This window comes from Silene latifolia, chromosome 1 (genome assembly GCF_048544455.1).
Source record: "Silene latifolia isolate original U9 population chromosome 1, ASM4854445v1, whole genome shotgun sequence".
Lineage (NCBI taxonomy): Eukaryota > Viridiplantae > Streptophyta > Magnoliopsida > Caryophyllales > Caryophyllaceae > Silene > Silene latifolia.
Genome location: NC_133526.1, coordinates 2,761,330 through 2,777,584, shown reverse-complemented (window position 1 = coordinate 2,777,584; position 16,255 = coordinate 2,761,330). Strand labels below are relative to the sequence as shown.

Sequence of the window (16,255 nt, the reverse complement as noted above, 5' to 3'; positions counted from 1 at the left end):
ATTATTTAAATATTTTAAATTGATACATTATTAATTTTTCATATTTTTCATATACCTCATCGTATTTTAATATGAGAAAAAAATGAACTATGAACTAATCAAGAGAATTTAGTAAAGTTATAAAATATGTTTAATAATTTTTTTCTTTAACATAAAACTAATGATTACAAATAATAATTTTTCTCAAATTATGTTAATGATTTTTTATTTTTTTTGTGATGAAGCTAATTAAATCAGTTTAATTTTTTGTTTTATACAAAATATGTCAAGTCATTCTCTCATATGTAATAATACATAACAAAAATTCAGAAATTTAGAGTTTATAAAATTATAGTGAATTTATCTTCTTTAATTGAAATATTATAATTTAGATTTTCAAAGAAAATACTATTATTTGATTAAAAGGTTATATTTTGATGAAATGATAATAATAATTTAAAGAAAGAAGTATTTTTATTTTCTTATTTAGCTTGATACCTTTTTGAGGAAAACTTCGGAGAATTTTATTCTCTTAGTATATAGGAGGATTCATTCCAAATTTTATACCTTCAAGTTTTTATATTTCACCTAATTGTATTTTAATATGAGAAAAAAAAACGTAGTATGTCATGAATTGTTTTTTAACATAAAGTTAATGAATTTATTTTATAACTTTGCTTAAATTATCTTAATGAGTTTTTTTCACGTAGCTAATAATATTATTTTATTGTTTTATACAGTTTAAGTATGCATTAAGTCATTTTCGAAGAAAAATTAACGATTTTGTATTTTATAATTTTATATTCCTTTTATTTTAATTTGATTAAAACATTATATAATTATAATTTAGAATTTAATAAAAAAAGTCATGCTTTAAGAAAAAGATTATAGTTTAATGGGAAAATTTTATTTTTTCCTTATATAAGTAGGTGGAGTTTGGAGGGAAAACTTTTGAGAACTTTTATTCTCTTAGTAGTAGGAGGGATTACCCACACATTGAAAAAAAATAAAACATTAATCAGTGTATCAAGTCTACTTTAACCATAGATATTAGCTTCGGGTTTTAAAATGGTACATAAAAATATGCAATTAGAGAAAAAGTTCTCCAAAAAAAAAAATGAAAAGTAAATGATCATTTAAACGATCACAAATTCTCATTGAAGACATGACATATCCGTCACAAGCTGAAGACGGATACCATTTTACCTCACAATGTACCCATTTTTTCTCTCTCTGCAACACTATTCATGTGGTCCCCTTTCTCCACTAACTCATTTTGTTACCATTTTATCTCACAAAATATCCGCCACAAATGGTAACCCGTCACAAGGGAGACCAATTGTTAAACGATTATAAGCAATAGTCCTTCACTTTAACTTACAATGATTATAAGCAAGATTTATTGTTTTGTTTTTTCTTAAAAAAATTTATTAAATTGACCTGGCCTGAAAAACCCAACTAAATTCCGTCCCAACCTAAATTAAGGACCCAAGCGCAAGCTTGACGCATAAGGCCGTAACCCAAGTTAACCCGAATGAATATTATCCCCGGAAGAATTTGATAACAATAGATCCGTAAACAACAGCTAATCAAAATAACCCGATTTCAACTCTCGATTGATCCATTTACTGGGTCTAAATATCTAATACTTGGTATAATTATTGTTAGTCCAAGGACACCTAAAGAGAGTCAAAGAGAAGTAAATGGAATTTAAAAAGGGTTTGTCCAACAAAGGAAAGAAACAATGAAGACCCCACATCAAAGTAGGACCCCTTAGAATTCTTGCTGTAATAACACATTTACAACACAACATTTCTGACAGTTAAAGTTGAACTGATGCATACAGGGACCATTCTCTCTTTCCTGTCTTCCTGTTACTTGGATCTCTCTCTCTTCATTCTATTCTACCTACAGTAAGTATCATACTGTCTTCAGTTAGTTAATCTCCCTTAAAACGGAGATATCCGTCTTATAATTAAAACGGATTCAATTATATTATATTCCTGAGATGCCCTTTATTTGTTCAGCTGTCATTTTTGATCATTTACTAGAATTTCCACTTTTATTTATTTGTTTGTGAGTTAATTTCTTGTTTTGATCATACCCTTTTTCATTCATATACTATAATTGTTCAGAATTTTTCTCTTTTTTGATGCACACCTGGGTTTTTTTCTACTGGTATTTGCTGAATTCGCTTTTCCCTTTTTTGGGTTTATGTAACTGATCTTTATTGTTTGTTTACTCCCTCCAATTATTCGGAAACGCCCCATTAGTTCACAAATTTTGAAAATTGGGGCAATTCCAAAGAATCGGAGGGAGTTAAAAAATGGGTTTTGGAGATGAAGTAGGTGAATTTAGAGAATGGTTTTGTAGACCCTGTACATGGAGTTTGGAGTTTGGTGTTTTTGTTTGGAAGTTGCGAGAATTGAATGTTGCATGCTCTTTTTTATTTGAAAGTTGCGAGAATTTGAAAGATGGGAAGGTGGTTTTTTGGGTATAAGGCTGCATACTTCCGAATCCTTACTCGTCTTAGGTGTGAGCTTCTTCCGAGGCATGGAAAGCTTGGGCCTTTAATGATTCATGAATTGATGCAGGGAAATAGATTGGCTATAATGTATTCAAGTACTTAATTCCAAATTAAATTGGACATGTAGAGATGCAAATTGATCATTAAGATTTATAACGGAATAGTTATTTAATTTTGGCAGTGACTTGAGTGAAGATGTATCTGATATACTTTCCAAATTGAGTGTAGAATCATAGAACGGAAACTATAGGTGCATAATTGCATATGCTTGTTTCTCTAAGTTTTATTTCGCTTCATTCTTGTAGATGTTTTGTTTTTCCTGCAAGTAGAAGATGCTAAAGGTTTAACCTGTAATATACTTCCGTTTTGTGTGTTGACAGCTAAGAACAACTTTTGCTTGTGTGCAGGAGATTCTTGTAGCGTCCACCGAATTTAATGTGGATGCCTCCTGTGCGTCTGCATTGGTATCTCTATTGCTCTCTTCTCTTCGCAGAACTGTTATTCTCGGCATCTAGTTGTGATTGTGTGTGGCATGTAAGTGGGGAGAACAACTCCAATCATTTGTTGGACGAGAGAGCAGTGCACTTGTGTAGTGGCTGCTCTAATGGCATAGCTTATGGGCGTGGGGGAAGTTCTGAAATTATTTCCTCTTCAGTTGATTTTGTAACTTGTGAGGACCTTCACGGTGTTGGATCTTTCAATACTACTTGCGTGCTTAGTTCTAATGTACATTTGAGCTCTAGTATTCATGCGGTTGGTACTGGTAATCTGGAGATACTACCGAATATTTATATACTGTGCCCCATAGATGGCTGTTCTGTGAGTTTTAATGTATCTGGGAATGTGAAAGTGGGACCGAATGCAACTATACTTTCTAGCTCTGTAGTTATCGCTGCCAATACCTTAAGCGTGGGGTACAATTCCTCTATAAATACTACATCTCTCGGCGGAGAACCTCCGTCACAAACTAGTGGCACTCCTGTTGGCTATGAAGGAGCTGGTGGAGGGCATGGCGGTAGGGGGGCTTCTTGCTTGAGAAGTGAGGAAACAGATGCATGGGGTGGAGACGTTTACTCATGGTCAACTTTATCTGAACCGGATAGCTACGGGAGCAAAGGAAGTGGTAAATCTTCTCAAAGACCTTTTGGAGGCAATGGTGGAGGACACATAAAACTTATGGTGGTAGATGAGTTGAACTTGAATGGGTCTATAACTGCCGAGGGTGGTGATGGAGGAACAAGTGGTGGAGGCGGCTCTGGAGGGAGCATTCACATATTTGCCCACAAGCTGTGAGTACTTGTTAATTGTGACATATGAAATGATTACTTACATATACCTCGTAATATAGTTTCAGTTCAGAATGTAGGATCTATCATTTCTCCTGAACTGACGTACAGTTTGAACCCTTATCGTTTTATCATAGTGTTTCCATCTCTGATGAGGCCATAAATTCACTATTACTTGCCTTTAAAGCATGATGGATTAGATCATAGTGACCCACAATTCTTTTTAAGTTTCTTGCATTGTGGAGTAACAGTCTGCATGGCACAAGGGATACCTTGTCCAGCTGTGTAAGAAAGCGAGAAACCTTCTATAAGAAAATGGTGTGAACAAACATAAGCTAAGTAGCTAAGTGTGAATGGCCAGTGTTTTTTTGTAGAGGAATGTCATCCCTTGGTAACCTTCACATGTAATATTTTCCGAAATTTTTATTTGTGGCAGTACTCTTTTAACTAATTAATACAGTTATTTTCCTGCAAAATAAAAATAAAAATAATTCAGTTATTTTCGTCTGTGTAGAAAAGGCTTTGGTACCATAAGTGCAGCAGGTGGTAGAGGATGGGGAGGAGGTGGAGGCGGAAGAATAGCACTTTATTGCTACAGCATACAAGACGTGAAGGTGACTGTGCATGGTTTGTACTGGTTGCCAATACTTTTTACATATAGATAAGATAAACAGCTTAAACATAGTTCCAAGACGATAATTTTGCGTGCTGTTGCTTGTTTATTATATACATTTCTGGCTTGCTGCTCCAAATGTTTTTTAGTTGCCTCTCTCACAGTTTATACTGTAGAGGATACGGAGGTCAGTCAGTAGTCAGTCGGGACGCGGGACTGGTATAGTTTAGATCATTACCCATATATTGCAGTCTATTTCACCCATCAGCATCCAACTACCCTTATGGCTTTCTTCACAGAGTTCACACAAAAAATAAAATAAAAAAATTGCCTTTAGTGCAGAAGGTAGATAATGAGAGAAATTACCTTTGCTGTAACAGGTGGTGTAAGTCTTGGGTGTCCTGAGAATGCAGGAGCAGCGGGAACATACTTTGACGCTACTCTCCTCAGTTTAAGTGTAAGCAATGACAATATCAGCACAGAAACAGAAACACCTTTGCTGGATTTTTATACTACCCAATTGTGGTCCAAAGTCATAGTAGAGAACAAGGCAAAAGCTTTGGTCCCTCTTCTGTGGACACGAGTTCAGGTTTCTTGCTTCCTTTATCTCGGTTATTCACCTCTTATGTTATCATGCATTCATGCTTGGAGGTAGCACAACATACTAATTTTGGCCTCTTATTTACAATGGTTTTTTCAGCATTGTGATGCTTTAAAAGAGGACAATGAGTTTGTGTAGTTTATTTGTTATACTGATTCTCACTGTCAAATGTTGGAAACACCCTAGTCTTTTAAAGTACAGATGGTTTAAGGAGATCAAAGTTGGTTGTGCTATGTACATTTATTTAGTGAGGAAGGTCATTTTGACTAATTTATATTCTAATGCTGCAACGTCGCCAACTTCAAGGGCTTGTTTGGATAAAGGGGGTTCTAGGGAAACGGAGGGTAGGAGGAGGGAAGGATACAATTTCTCTTGTTTGGTTAGCGAATAGCCTTGGAGGGAAATGGAGGGGTCTATTTTCCCTCACACAAGGCAAATTGAATTCTCTCGAAACATAGGAAAAATTTGGAGGGAAAACTCATCTACCCCATTCACCTTCCCTCCACCCTTCCACCTTTCCCTCCCCCCACCCCTTCCCTCAGTTTCCATTCTAAAAGTGTATCCAAACAGGCTCATAGATTCTTCATATTACCTTGTGTACCTGTGTGTGACACTTGACACTCATGGCATGTGTATGACATTCGGACAGACCATTTTAAAACAAAAACGTGAGACATTTTCATTAGCAAAGTCCGACACTTGGATAGAACCCGTGTCAAATACTTCTAACTGAGTCCGAGTAGCATAGGTTGTGCACCGGCCTTAGGCCTAAACTTGGTAAGCTTACCCATGATAGGACTAATAGGGCTGAGCTGAGCTGTGTTACCCTGACTCTCCGACACGGGTGTCGTGTCTGACACGTGTCGAGTGTCGGATACGGCTATTTTGTGCGAATTTTTCAATTTTTGGTCTAAAATGAAGTGTCAAAGTGTCGTGTCGGTATCGGACAAGTAGGTGTCGGATACGCGACACGGCAACTAAGTGAAGTGTCGGAGTAACATAGGAGCTGAGGACATGAACTGTCACTTGTGGGGTCATGTTTCTATCATACTATCATTTTTCTTTTTTCTCCATTAGGAATGGCGTAAATTATTTGAGGTTTGCTCTTGTATTGTGTCATTGGAAAGTTATCTGGCGATCTTCTAATTTTTAAATGGTATCTTGTTAGGCCTGTTTAGTTTTCTTTACAGTTTCTTGAGGTATCAACTTATTTATTACTTACTAAAGGCTATTATTCTATGCTATGAAGCTGAGAGGGCAAATGAGTATACTCGGTGGAAGTAGCGTCAACTTTGGGCTAGAAGAGTACCCTGTCTCAGAGTTTGAAATTGTTGCAGAAGAACTTCTTATGAGTGACTCCACAATCAAGGTATCGAGGTTGCAATATCTATCTTTGCTCCCATTTTCCCTTCTGTTTATATAGATTAGGCGCTCAAACATGGTATTGTAAAGTGTCTCAAATTAGGAATCTCCCGTTCCATCAAAGTGGTTAATTGAAATTACTGTCTTTGAATGAAGGTTTACGGTGCATTGCGAGTGATTGTAAAAATGTTATTGATGTGGAACTCCAGAATCCAAATTGATGGAGGCAGCGCTATTATCTCAACTTCTGTACTTGAAGTTAGAAATCTTGCTGTATTGAGGGTATGTTTCCCGTCTCTTCAATCCTACAATTTCACTTATTTGACATGTCTCAGAAGTTAGACTAATTAAGTATCATAAACAGGAACATTCTGTAATAAGCTCAAATACAAATTTGGGATTATATGGTCAAGGATTGCTAAAGTTGTCTGGCAATGGAGACTCAATAAAAAGCCAGCGGCTGTTGCTGTCACAGTTCTATAACATTACTGTAAGTTTCTAGATAAATAGCACCGTTCTCTGAGCTACGACATCTCTGTTAGGGTTAAATTTTTTACTACTTGCCACCTTGCACTTAATTTCACTTTTGGACTTATTATGCCCCTGCAACCATTTTCTATTTTGCAGCTTGGTCCCGGTTCGTTGCTTCAGGCTCCATTGGATGATGACGCTAGTAAAACTATGTGATTATCTTACGCCTTACTTTGGTCTGGATAAGGGTTGGATTTGGAAGTTAACCTAAGACAATTAATCTGATTTCCTTTTGTATATATATATGCAGGATTACGAAATCTCTATGTGAGGACCAAACATGTCCAATCGATTTGATAACTCCCCCAGATGACTGTCATATCAACAGTACCATTTCCTTCTCACTTCAAGTATGAACTTTGAAAGTTTTTAGATAGTTATACAAAAGAAAAATCATTCTGTTTCTGGGAAGTATATGTCCCAACATTCTCTGCACCTTTTTGCTACCATCTTTACTTCTTTCTAGAATGTTTAAAAAAAGGAATTTACCTCTTCTTTTATCTATAAGGGTAATCTCTAAAGTAATTCAGCATGAGTCATTTGACTATGGCTGAGTGCCAACTTTTCTGTGTTACATTTTGATATTTGATTCTTGCACGAGGGTCAATCCTAAGGTATGGAACCATTCATTGGGCGGGCCTAAACCACGAGCTTAAGCTTTTGGTTGAGAGGCTCTTCTCACATGGCATCGGGACTGATGACTCGGGCCTAATAACCCGGAGGGCCCAAGATCAAATATTGGGAGCCTCCAAAAATTTCACAAGAGTAATTTGCGCACATGATATGGGGAAGCTAATGCATTATCCACTCTTCAAGCCCAAAGGACATTCGAGTGAGGGGGTGTATTAAGGTATAGAACCATTGATTAGGCCTTAACCATGAGCTTAAGCTTTCGTTGGTCTTGTTACATGTGGAAGTTGTGAGAGTAAGATTGGACTAGATTTGTTCACAATAGAATGGGTAAAGCTGCAATTGAAGCCTTTTTCGCTGTAGGCTGAGGCCTTCAGAAAGTTATCAGATTAGTTGGTACAATATTGGTCTAGGAGATCATTGACCTCAGTTTTATCTACTTACCTATTGATTTTCGTCTTAGGAGTATATTCTGATAATTTTGTGATGCTTGTCTTATTATGAACGTTCCACAAAAACTAAATAGTAATATGAAATCAAATGACATAATTGGTAATATGTCAAAATAAGACACTGATATCTAAATTCTATCCAGAACGGTGGATATCCAATCTCTTAGCTGATATTGGTAAGATTTTTACGTCAAAATTTTCATTTGGCAGATATGCCGTGTGGAGGATATTCTTGTTGGCGGCCTTATCAAAGGAACTTTAATCCACATTCATAGGGCGAGGACCATTGTTGTTACGGCTGCTGGAATGCTAACTGCATCAGAGCTGGGTATGACGGAACCTTATTGTACTCGGTTTTAATTTTTGACTTTTAACTAATCGTTTTATCACAGAGGCAGGAGTGTGATAATATGTGAATCATATCTGACGACCTTATGCATGCAACTATGCTGTGAATATAATCAAAATGGACGTTGCGTAATTATGTGTATATTTTTTGCTTTTGAATTTCGCCCCTGAGATGAAGTATACTCTAAATGTTACCCTATAAATTCTTTATCTTTACTTAAGTTCGTAGAATCTGTTTTTGCCATTTCTGTATGGGTTGCGCTTTTTCCTGCAACATGCGTACAGCGTACATGTGTGTGTAGCAACACTCTTTTACCTAAACGGCTAAACCTTACCTCAGAAATGATTTCAGTATTTTGGTCAACATGATGGTATACCTGCTCTTATGTAAAATTAGGTGTAGTTGCTTTATTTTTTTTTTTATTTTTTTTTATTTTTTTTACCGTGACTGTGCTGCTTTTGTAAAGAAGTAAGCACTTGAGCTTCGGTTTGCCCATTGAAGCGTTTAGTCCAAAAAAATGTACCTCTGGCTCGCTTAAGCTCAAGGCTCACTGAGCTACTAACCCAAGTGCTATGCATTCCATAAATTTTTTCTTCCATTTCATTTTGCCGTTCCCTTTACCACATTATCTCTATGTTAATATTAGTCTCTTTAACATCAAAATCAGGGCACCGTTGCGCAAATATTTTATACTGAAAAATTTACAAATTTATTTGCATAAGTGGTGTGTCTCGTGTGCATGAGGGCATGCAATCACTTCGCTCCTTGCGTCTTGTCATCAAGGACCCCCTTCTCTTCGGTCCCGGGCTATTTTTTTTCTCGGTTCATGAATACTTTGGCTGTTACAGGTTGCAAAACAGGTGTTGGAAAAGGAATATATTCAAAAGGTGCTGGGGCTGGAGCTGGGCACGGAGGCAAGGGAGGTTCAGGGATGTTTAATGGAACAATAATTGAAGGTGGCAGTCGATATGGAGATGCAGATCTTCCGTGTGAGCTGGGGAGTGGGTCAGAAGGTCCAGATGACTCATATGGAAATGTGGCTGGTGGCGGAATGATAGGTAACTGTCTGTGAATTGTTTTAGGATGACCTTCTTAAGTCACCATCCTTATCCTTTCAATTTGAGAAGTACTGTCAGATGCAATCGTTCTCTAAAACAAGTATGGACTTTGAGTTTACGCAGAGAATTGTACAACATAGTTTTCACAAGTTCATTCTGCTATTCTTGGCTGCTTCTAAACATGGTTTACGATATTGACAACTCTAGAACGTCTCTAAAAACTTTGGGGAAGGAAATTCTGGGTACCTTTATAAGAAGATTTTCTTCCTTATTACCTTCATGTTGACTTAACGCAGACTAGTTTTCCTTTTGTACCAGTTAGTAACTATTCCCCTTACGGCCTTACCTAGCTTCAATCATTTATGCATGCAAATATGCAATCCAATATCTTTTGGTATAATCTTGGGTCACCTTAGGTTTACTAACAAAATTTTACATGTACTTCGTAGTGCTTGACCTGCCCTTCTTTTTTTACCTTAAATTCCGGGTGGATACATAACAAGGTTAATTAACTGTCTGAAGCAGCCCTCTTTCTGAATGCTGCTACCAAGCAGCCTGGTTTGCATTCTTCTTAATTTCACTGTGGCTTGAGCTCTTTTCTCTGTTATTTTGATGAGTTTGGTTCACGTCATACATAATGGCACTGAGACCTAAGACACTAAGAAGATAACTTTCTTATTCTTGGGTCTTTTGAAATTTGTATTACTATTGGAGTTTTAGCACGGTTCACGCATTTGACCGACTCTTTTGGCATGATTTTGTGATTGTTTATTTTAGCTGTTGTACGCATTTGACAGACTCTCCGCCTTTTTTTTTTGTAAACATGTAACAGTGATAGGAGCAATGCCGTGGCCATTACTAAGTCTTGAGTTATATGGATCGTTGAGAGCTGATGGTCAGAGTTATGCTCCAGAGGCTCGAAAGAGTAATGGTACATCAATTGGAGGTCTTGGTGGGGCCTCTGGTGGGACTGTTCTTATCTTTCTTCACAATCTCGTACTTGCTGAGGGAGCCAACTTATCTGTTGCCGGGGGAAGAGGTGGTTCTCTGGGTGGTGGTGGTGGAGGTGGTGGAAGAATTCATTTTCATTGGTCCGACATAAATACCGGACATGAATACATTCCTATTGCAACTGTGAATGGTACCATGGACAGAAGGTATGTCTAAACATTATTCTAATTTAATCTCAATTATTACAATCAGATGTTCGGTAACATCTCTAGAAGTCTATAGGTTATTGCACCTAAATTCTTGTTCTTGTATATGGAGAAAAGTAAAATTTCTCCTGTGACAGACCTCTAATTTTATTTCCTGTTGGTTGACCAACAATGTTAATCACTTTAAAACAGAGGTGGTGCTGGTGACGTTCTAGGCCATCACGGAGAAGAGGGAACAATCACTGGGATTCAATGCCCCAAGGGACTATATGGTATATTTTGCAGTGTAAGACATTTTTTCTTCCTTATATTATTATCTCGCTTTAATTTCATGTTGATGCATTAAGTTTGGATGGTGCTTATGCCTGAAGAAGCATGTAGCCTTTGGAATAATCACGAAGTAGCTTCGTGTTAGGTGCCTTGAAGTATGTTATGACTGAAGTATTCACCTGTTTTTTGCCGCCTTTACAGGAGTGCCCGGTTGGAACTTATAAGGATGTTGATGGTTCGGATGAACATCTATGTACTCCTTGCCCTCTAGAACTACTTCCTCAGCGAGCAGAACTCGTTTATATGCGAGGTAGCTATTCATACGTTTCATTTGTCAGCTGAATTGAATAATCTCTTGTTATGTGCTTGATTTTTGGATCTATTCACCAACTTTAAAGCAACAACACAGGTGGAGTGAGTCAACCATCATGCCCATACAGATGCATTTCCGACAAATACAGGATGCCCCACTGTTTTACACCTCTCGAAGAGCTGGTGTATACATTTGGAGGGCCTTGGACATTCTCCCTCCTCCTCATTTTTTGTATAGTTTCACTAGGCTTCTTGTTAAATATATTGCGCATGAAATTGATCGGATCAAACAGTGGCTATCATAGTAAATACTCATTTGAGCAAGATCGATGTGATTACCGCTCCCCGCATCTTCTTTCTCTGTCGGAGGTTTGTTCTCGATGCTGAAAGATTTTCTAGTTTCTATGAGAAATTTCTTTGTATAGGGTTTCATATTCTCCTTCTCTCAGGTTAGTGGACCCGGCAGAACTGAAGAAACACAGAGCCATGTGCATAGGTTATACTTCATGGGACCTAACACCTTCAGGGAACCATGGCACCTCCCGTATTCTCGTCCATACAAAATTATAGAGATAGTGTAAGAAATCTATCCTTTCGTGTTACAGTTGATAGATGATGGCTGTTTGACAAATGACATATACAAATTTGTTGATTGTTGCTAGAGGCTCCTTGAATAAATATTTTTGTTACAGCAACAGTCGCAGTTCCTTGCCAGGAGAGTGGACATTTCATGAACAGCTTTTATCTATTCAGGAAATAGAAAATTTGATGAATGATAAATGCCAACATTCTGTTATTGAGTATTTTGCAACTCTAGGCAAAAACGGTTCTACATAATTTGTTTTGGGGTAAATGTCAATATGTAAATAGAAAACATGTAAAAAAGTTGAAGATAAGGAATGTTTATAGTAACTTGATGTCCTCAAGTCTAAGGAATTGGGTCGAAGACAATGATAAAAGAGGATTCACAGTCCATTTACTTTTGCTAACCTACAGCTCACCGTTGTCGTGACATATTGAACTGTATTTGCTTCATTTCAGTTACGAAGATGCATATAATAGATTTATTGATGATATCAATTCTATTGCTGCTTATGACTGGTGGGAAGGGTCCATACATAGTATACTTCTAGTTCTTGCTTGTCCTTGTGCCTGGTCCTGGAAACAATGGCGCCGCAGGGTTAAGCTTCAACGTCTTCAGGAATACGTCAAATCAGAATATGATCACTCATGTCTACGCTCTTGCCGAGCACGGGCCTTGTATAAAGGGATGAAGGTACTTTATTTCCATAAACGTTTTTGCGATAATGTTCAGTTAGTGCAACAACAACATTACTCCTGTGCTTGGCGTTTAAGCTCAGAGTTTATGTATTCTCCATTTCTCCCGCCTCGCTTTTAATAAAATTTGTAATATTTGCAGGTTGGTGGAACACCTGACTTGATGGCTGCCTATATCGATTTCTTTCTAGGAGGTGATGAGAAGCGTGTAGACATTGTGTCAATCACACGAAAAAGGTTCCCTTTGTGCATAATATTTGGTGGAGATGGAAGTTATATGTCACCTTATAGTCTCCACAGTGATGCATTGTTAACTAATCTCGTTGCTCAGGTATTCCTTCACTTACTCCCCACCAGTACCTTGGTAAGAACATGCGATGCATGCTAGTGATAATGTAATATTGCCTTTGATATTTGTTTCAGCATGTTCCTAGCTCTATATGGAATCATTTGGTGGCTGGTCTCAATGCTTATTTAAGAACAGTACGACATGGATTCATTCGCTCAACTCTTGCTCCTGTAATATGTTGGGTTAATAGTCACGCAAATCCTCAGCTAAGTCGTCATGGAGTCAGGATTGATCTTGGTTGGTTTCATGGCACAGCCTCTGGCTACTGTCAACTGGGTATTTGGGTAGTAGTGATCGATGATTACAGTACGCACAATACGCCTCAGCCTACCTCTTTGGACATGAACATTGTCGAGTCCTCAAGGCAAGTTGCAAAATCCTCACCATACACGATATCTATTAAAAATTTGTCTTTTGCAGTTTAAATACTATTACTACCCCGGTACTTCATACAAATGCTCCGGTATATTTGGGCTCTAAATTCTGTTACTGTGACTCTGAGTTAGAGCTGCTTAAAAAATTCTTGCACGTTCCACGAAAGAATTTCTTACATGGTCCACTAGGGTAAAGCGTTTGATCTAATTACTTAAAGGAACTGTTTTGTTTTCCTCCGAGAATATTTACTGTTGGTCAGATAAATTCTCTCTTGCATTTTCTAGTATTCTTCCACATCCCGACTAAGCTTGTTGTTTGCATTATTTAAGGAGAAATGATAAAACAGCAGAAAAGCGCTATAGGCCACAAAGCTTCACAAGTCAAGCATTAAGTCGGAGGACAAATGGACTAATAAATGGAGCTATTATAAATGAGGCAACATTGAAGTCGCTTGAATTTAGAAAAGACTACTTCTTTCCATTTTCCGTATTTCTGCGCAATACAAGACCTGTTGGCTCTCAGGTTAGTATGTATGATGTTCATGTTATTGACTGAATTTATAACGAATATTTTCTCTTTGTTTCCACGAGATTTGGGCTAATTCTACTATGGTACCCAAAAGTTTTAAACAATTTCTCATTTTGGTGGCTTGAGGTTTCCGAGATTTCTCACTTCAGTGAGCTAAGTTATAACAATGTCAAAATTTATCTAAGGTGATCATTAACAAAATAACATTAAATAAAATGCTAAGGTGATCATTAACAAATTTACTGAACTACAGAGTACTTTAAATTTTGATTATATTACACTTCGATTTTTAAAACCTATAAGTTTACCTTGACTTTTGTATTATGTTTCACTTTCCCTTTTGTTTTTCATTTTTCTTTTTCTACTTTGTTCGCATTTTGAGGTGTGCGTTCACCCATGCACGGTTCTAAAGGATGATTCATGTCAGCCGACCCCAAATCATTTTGGGATTAAGGCTCTGATGTTGTTGTTGTTGTTGTTGTTGTTGTTGTTGTTGTTGTTACACTTTATGTCACTAATGACCAAACTGTAAAATCACTCGAAGCTTGGGCAGCGAAGAGAAATTTGTGAAACCTGGGAGAATTAAAGTAGAATTAGCTCGCACCTCAAGACGCCAAAATGATACTCCTTATTTTTTAGAATTCAAAATTTTTTAGACTCGTTCTTGGTACTATTGGTATTTACTCATTATTGTTTATGTGATCCAGGATACTTTGCAGCTGTTCATCATAATCATGATTTTAGCTGATCTTTCAGTCACTCTCCTCATGCTGATTCAGTTTTACTGGATTTCTCTCTGGGCGTTTCTCGTCGTCTTGCTTATTCTTCCTTTATCTCTCCTATCTCCATTTCCTGCGGGTTTGAATGCCCTATTCAGCCAAGGGCATAGAAGGGCTTCACTTGCTCGTATGTATGCTTTATGGAATGCCACATCTCTATCAAACATTGTATGTCTTGCTTACCCTTAAGTTCACCAACATTTTGAATTAAAAGTTACGTTTCTGTTCATGTAAAATGCTCGTGTGTTTCCCATCCCTTTCTTCCTGGTAAGAATGGTATAAAAATGAGGAACTAGTCGCATGACTAAATGTGTTTATTCGTCATTTATTTGTGAAGCTTGAAAATTGAATTCTTTTAATTCGATGCGACCATATATCTCGACGTTTAAGTGGGGTGTAATATATTGAGAAATAACATAACCCGGTCTGGAATTTTATTAACGGGCATTATTGCTGCTTAGGGCATCAATTTGCTTTGAGCCTGTCGATTTTCTCATACAAAAGCTTATGTTCAGCTTTTATCTTATTCTAAAAATCGAGATATGTTTTTTGAGTGATAATCGGTGGATTCAACTTTTCTTTCAAGTGTCATTCTTAATTAAACCGAAAGATGATGCCTCTCTGATTTTGTTCAACTTCTTACCACTATTTGCAGGTTATGGCGTTTGCATCCGGCTTACTCGACTACTTGATTCATTCTGTCAGGAAATCAGAACACAGAAATGCTGGAAACATGAAAAGGTTATTACAATCACACAAACTTTTTACCTGTCTTTCATCGTTTTAAGAATATTGACTAATCCAAAGTATGAGTTACCCTTTTTCCCGTTTATTTACGACATCATTTACCTGCTTTCCAACTTTAGTTTCTTAATTACCTTCTGTTAACAGAGATTATGATGTGTGGTGGCTTCTACCCTTGCTCCTGCTGTTACTGAAGTGTATTCAAGCCCGCTTTGTCGACTGGCACCTGGCAAACTTAGAAATCCCAGATTCATCCTTGTATAGTCCTGATCCAGATGCCTTTTGGGCTCATGTATCGTAGTTTCTGGTCAGTAATTTTACCAAACTTCGAGCCCAGTGATCGACATAACCACCCTTTCCATGTACATATGTTCATACTTGTACATATGCAGTTATAGTGACTGATGTTGAGTAATCAGGATTGTAGAAGCTGGTTTAGAATTTTCGACTGCCCTCGGATTTTTTTAGTGAGTTGGATAAATTTGGTTTAAGGAGCTATAGTAAATAGTGAGCTGATGTGTTTTTGGGTACTTTTGTACTGTAGAGCTATACCTTCTAAGTTCTAATGAAGGTACCTTATAGGCTTGTACTAATATATAGTTCAGCTCTTATAAATAATACACGACGTTTTCCAGTACTCCCTTTATCCTGATCAATAATTATCTTTGTTTAAAATCCTCCTCATAAAAGTCAAATAGATCACTGTCAATCAGGACGGAGGGAGTATAGGATACCATTTTTTATCAGTAGTTATTCTTTAATCGGGGAAGTAGCAAATTACCCCCATAATTTATGTATTATGTGCAATTCAACCCCCTAAATTTCACTTGTAACAAATTATTCCCATAAGTTTTCAAGAATGTGCAATTAAGCCCAAATCAATTTTTCTACCATTTTTTTAACTAAAACCTATTTTTTTCTATCATAAAAATCATTTTAAATATATCTACTAAAAATTAAATACAATATTTACATATTCAACAAAAAATGTGAACCAAATTTAAGCCCAAAAAAATTTTGGGCATATAACTTTTCATTGTAACTTGACTAAAAAATAAAAATTCTCATATCATGA

At 36.9% G+C, this 16,255-nt stretch overlaps 1 protein-coding gene across 2 annotated transcripts; it reads left to right on the top strand.

Annotated features, from left to right (window-relative positions):
* Positions 1–1,650: 1,650 nt before the first annotated feature.
* Positions 1,651–15,773, top strand: LOC141592825 (uncharacterized). 2 transcript variants are annotated; one of them, XM_074413671.1, is made up of 23 exons: positions 1,651–1,892; positions 2,914–3,795; positions 4,307–4,419; positions 4,786–4,994; positions 6,256–6,375; positions 6,525–6,650; positions 6,733–6,858; positions 6,996–7,051; positions 7,150–7,249; positions 8,192–8,309; positions 9,179–9,388; positions 10,221–10,545; positions 10,738–10,831; positions 11,017–11,125; positions 11,225–11,496; positions 11,577–11,704; positions 12,169–12,403; positions 12,548–12,736; positions 12,829–13,118; positions 13,459–13,651; positions 14,365–14,604; positions 15,092–15,177; positions 15,328–15,773. In XM_074413671.1, the coding sequence occupies exons 2-23, from the start codon at positions 2,942–2,944 to the stop codon at positions 15,479–15,481; spliced, it is 4,347 nt and encodes a 1,448-aa protein (XP_074269772.1). In that variant the 5' UTR covers positions 1,651–1,892; positions 2,914–2,941; the 3' UTR covers positions 15,482–15,773. The 2 variants fall into 2 exon arrangements, with proteins under 2 accessions (XP_074269772.1, XP_074269783.1); XM_074413682.1 differs by lacking the exon at positions 1,651–1,892 and adding an exon at positions 2,011–2,157.
* The last annotated feature ends 482 nt before the right edge of the window (positions 15,774–16,255 follow it).

What these genes read in the sequence shown, in the direction of transcription:
- LOC141592825 (XM_074413671.1), top strand. Translation starts at nt 2,942, where the DNA reads ATGTGGATGCCTCCTGTGCGTCTGCATTGGTATCTCTATTGCTCTCTT. An exon ending in CGTGAAGGTGACTGTGCATG is followed by an intron (nt 4,420 to 4,785) that starts GTTTGTACTGGT and finishes TTGCTGTAACAG; the next exon opens with GTGGTGTAAGTCTTGGGTGT. An exon ending in TGAGTGACTCCACAATCAAG is followed by an intron (nt 6,376 to 6,524) that starts GTATCGAGGTTG and finishes CTTTGAATGAAG; the next exon opens with GTTTACGGTGCATTGCGAGT.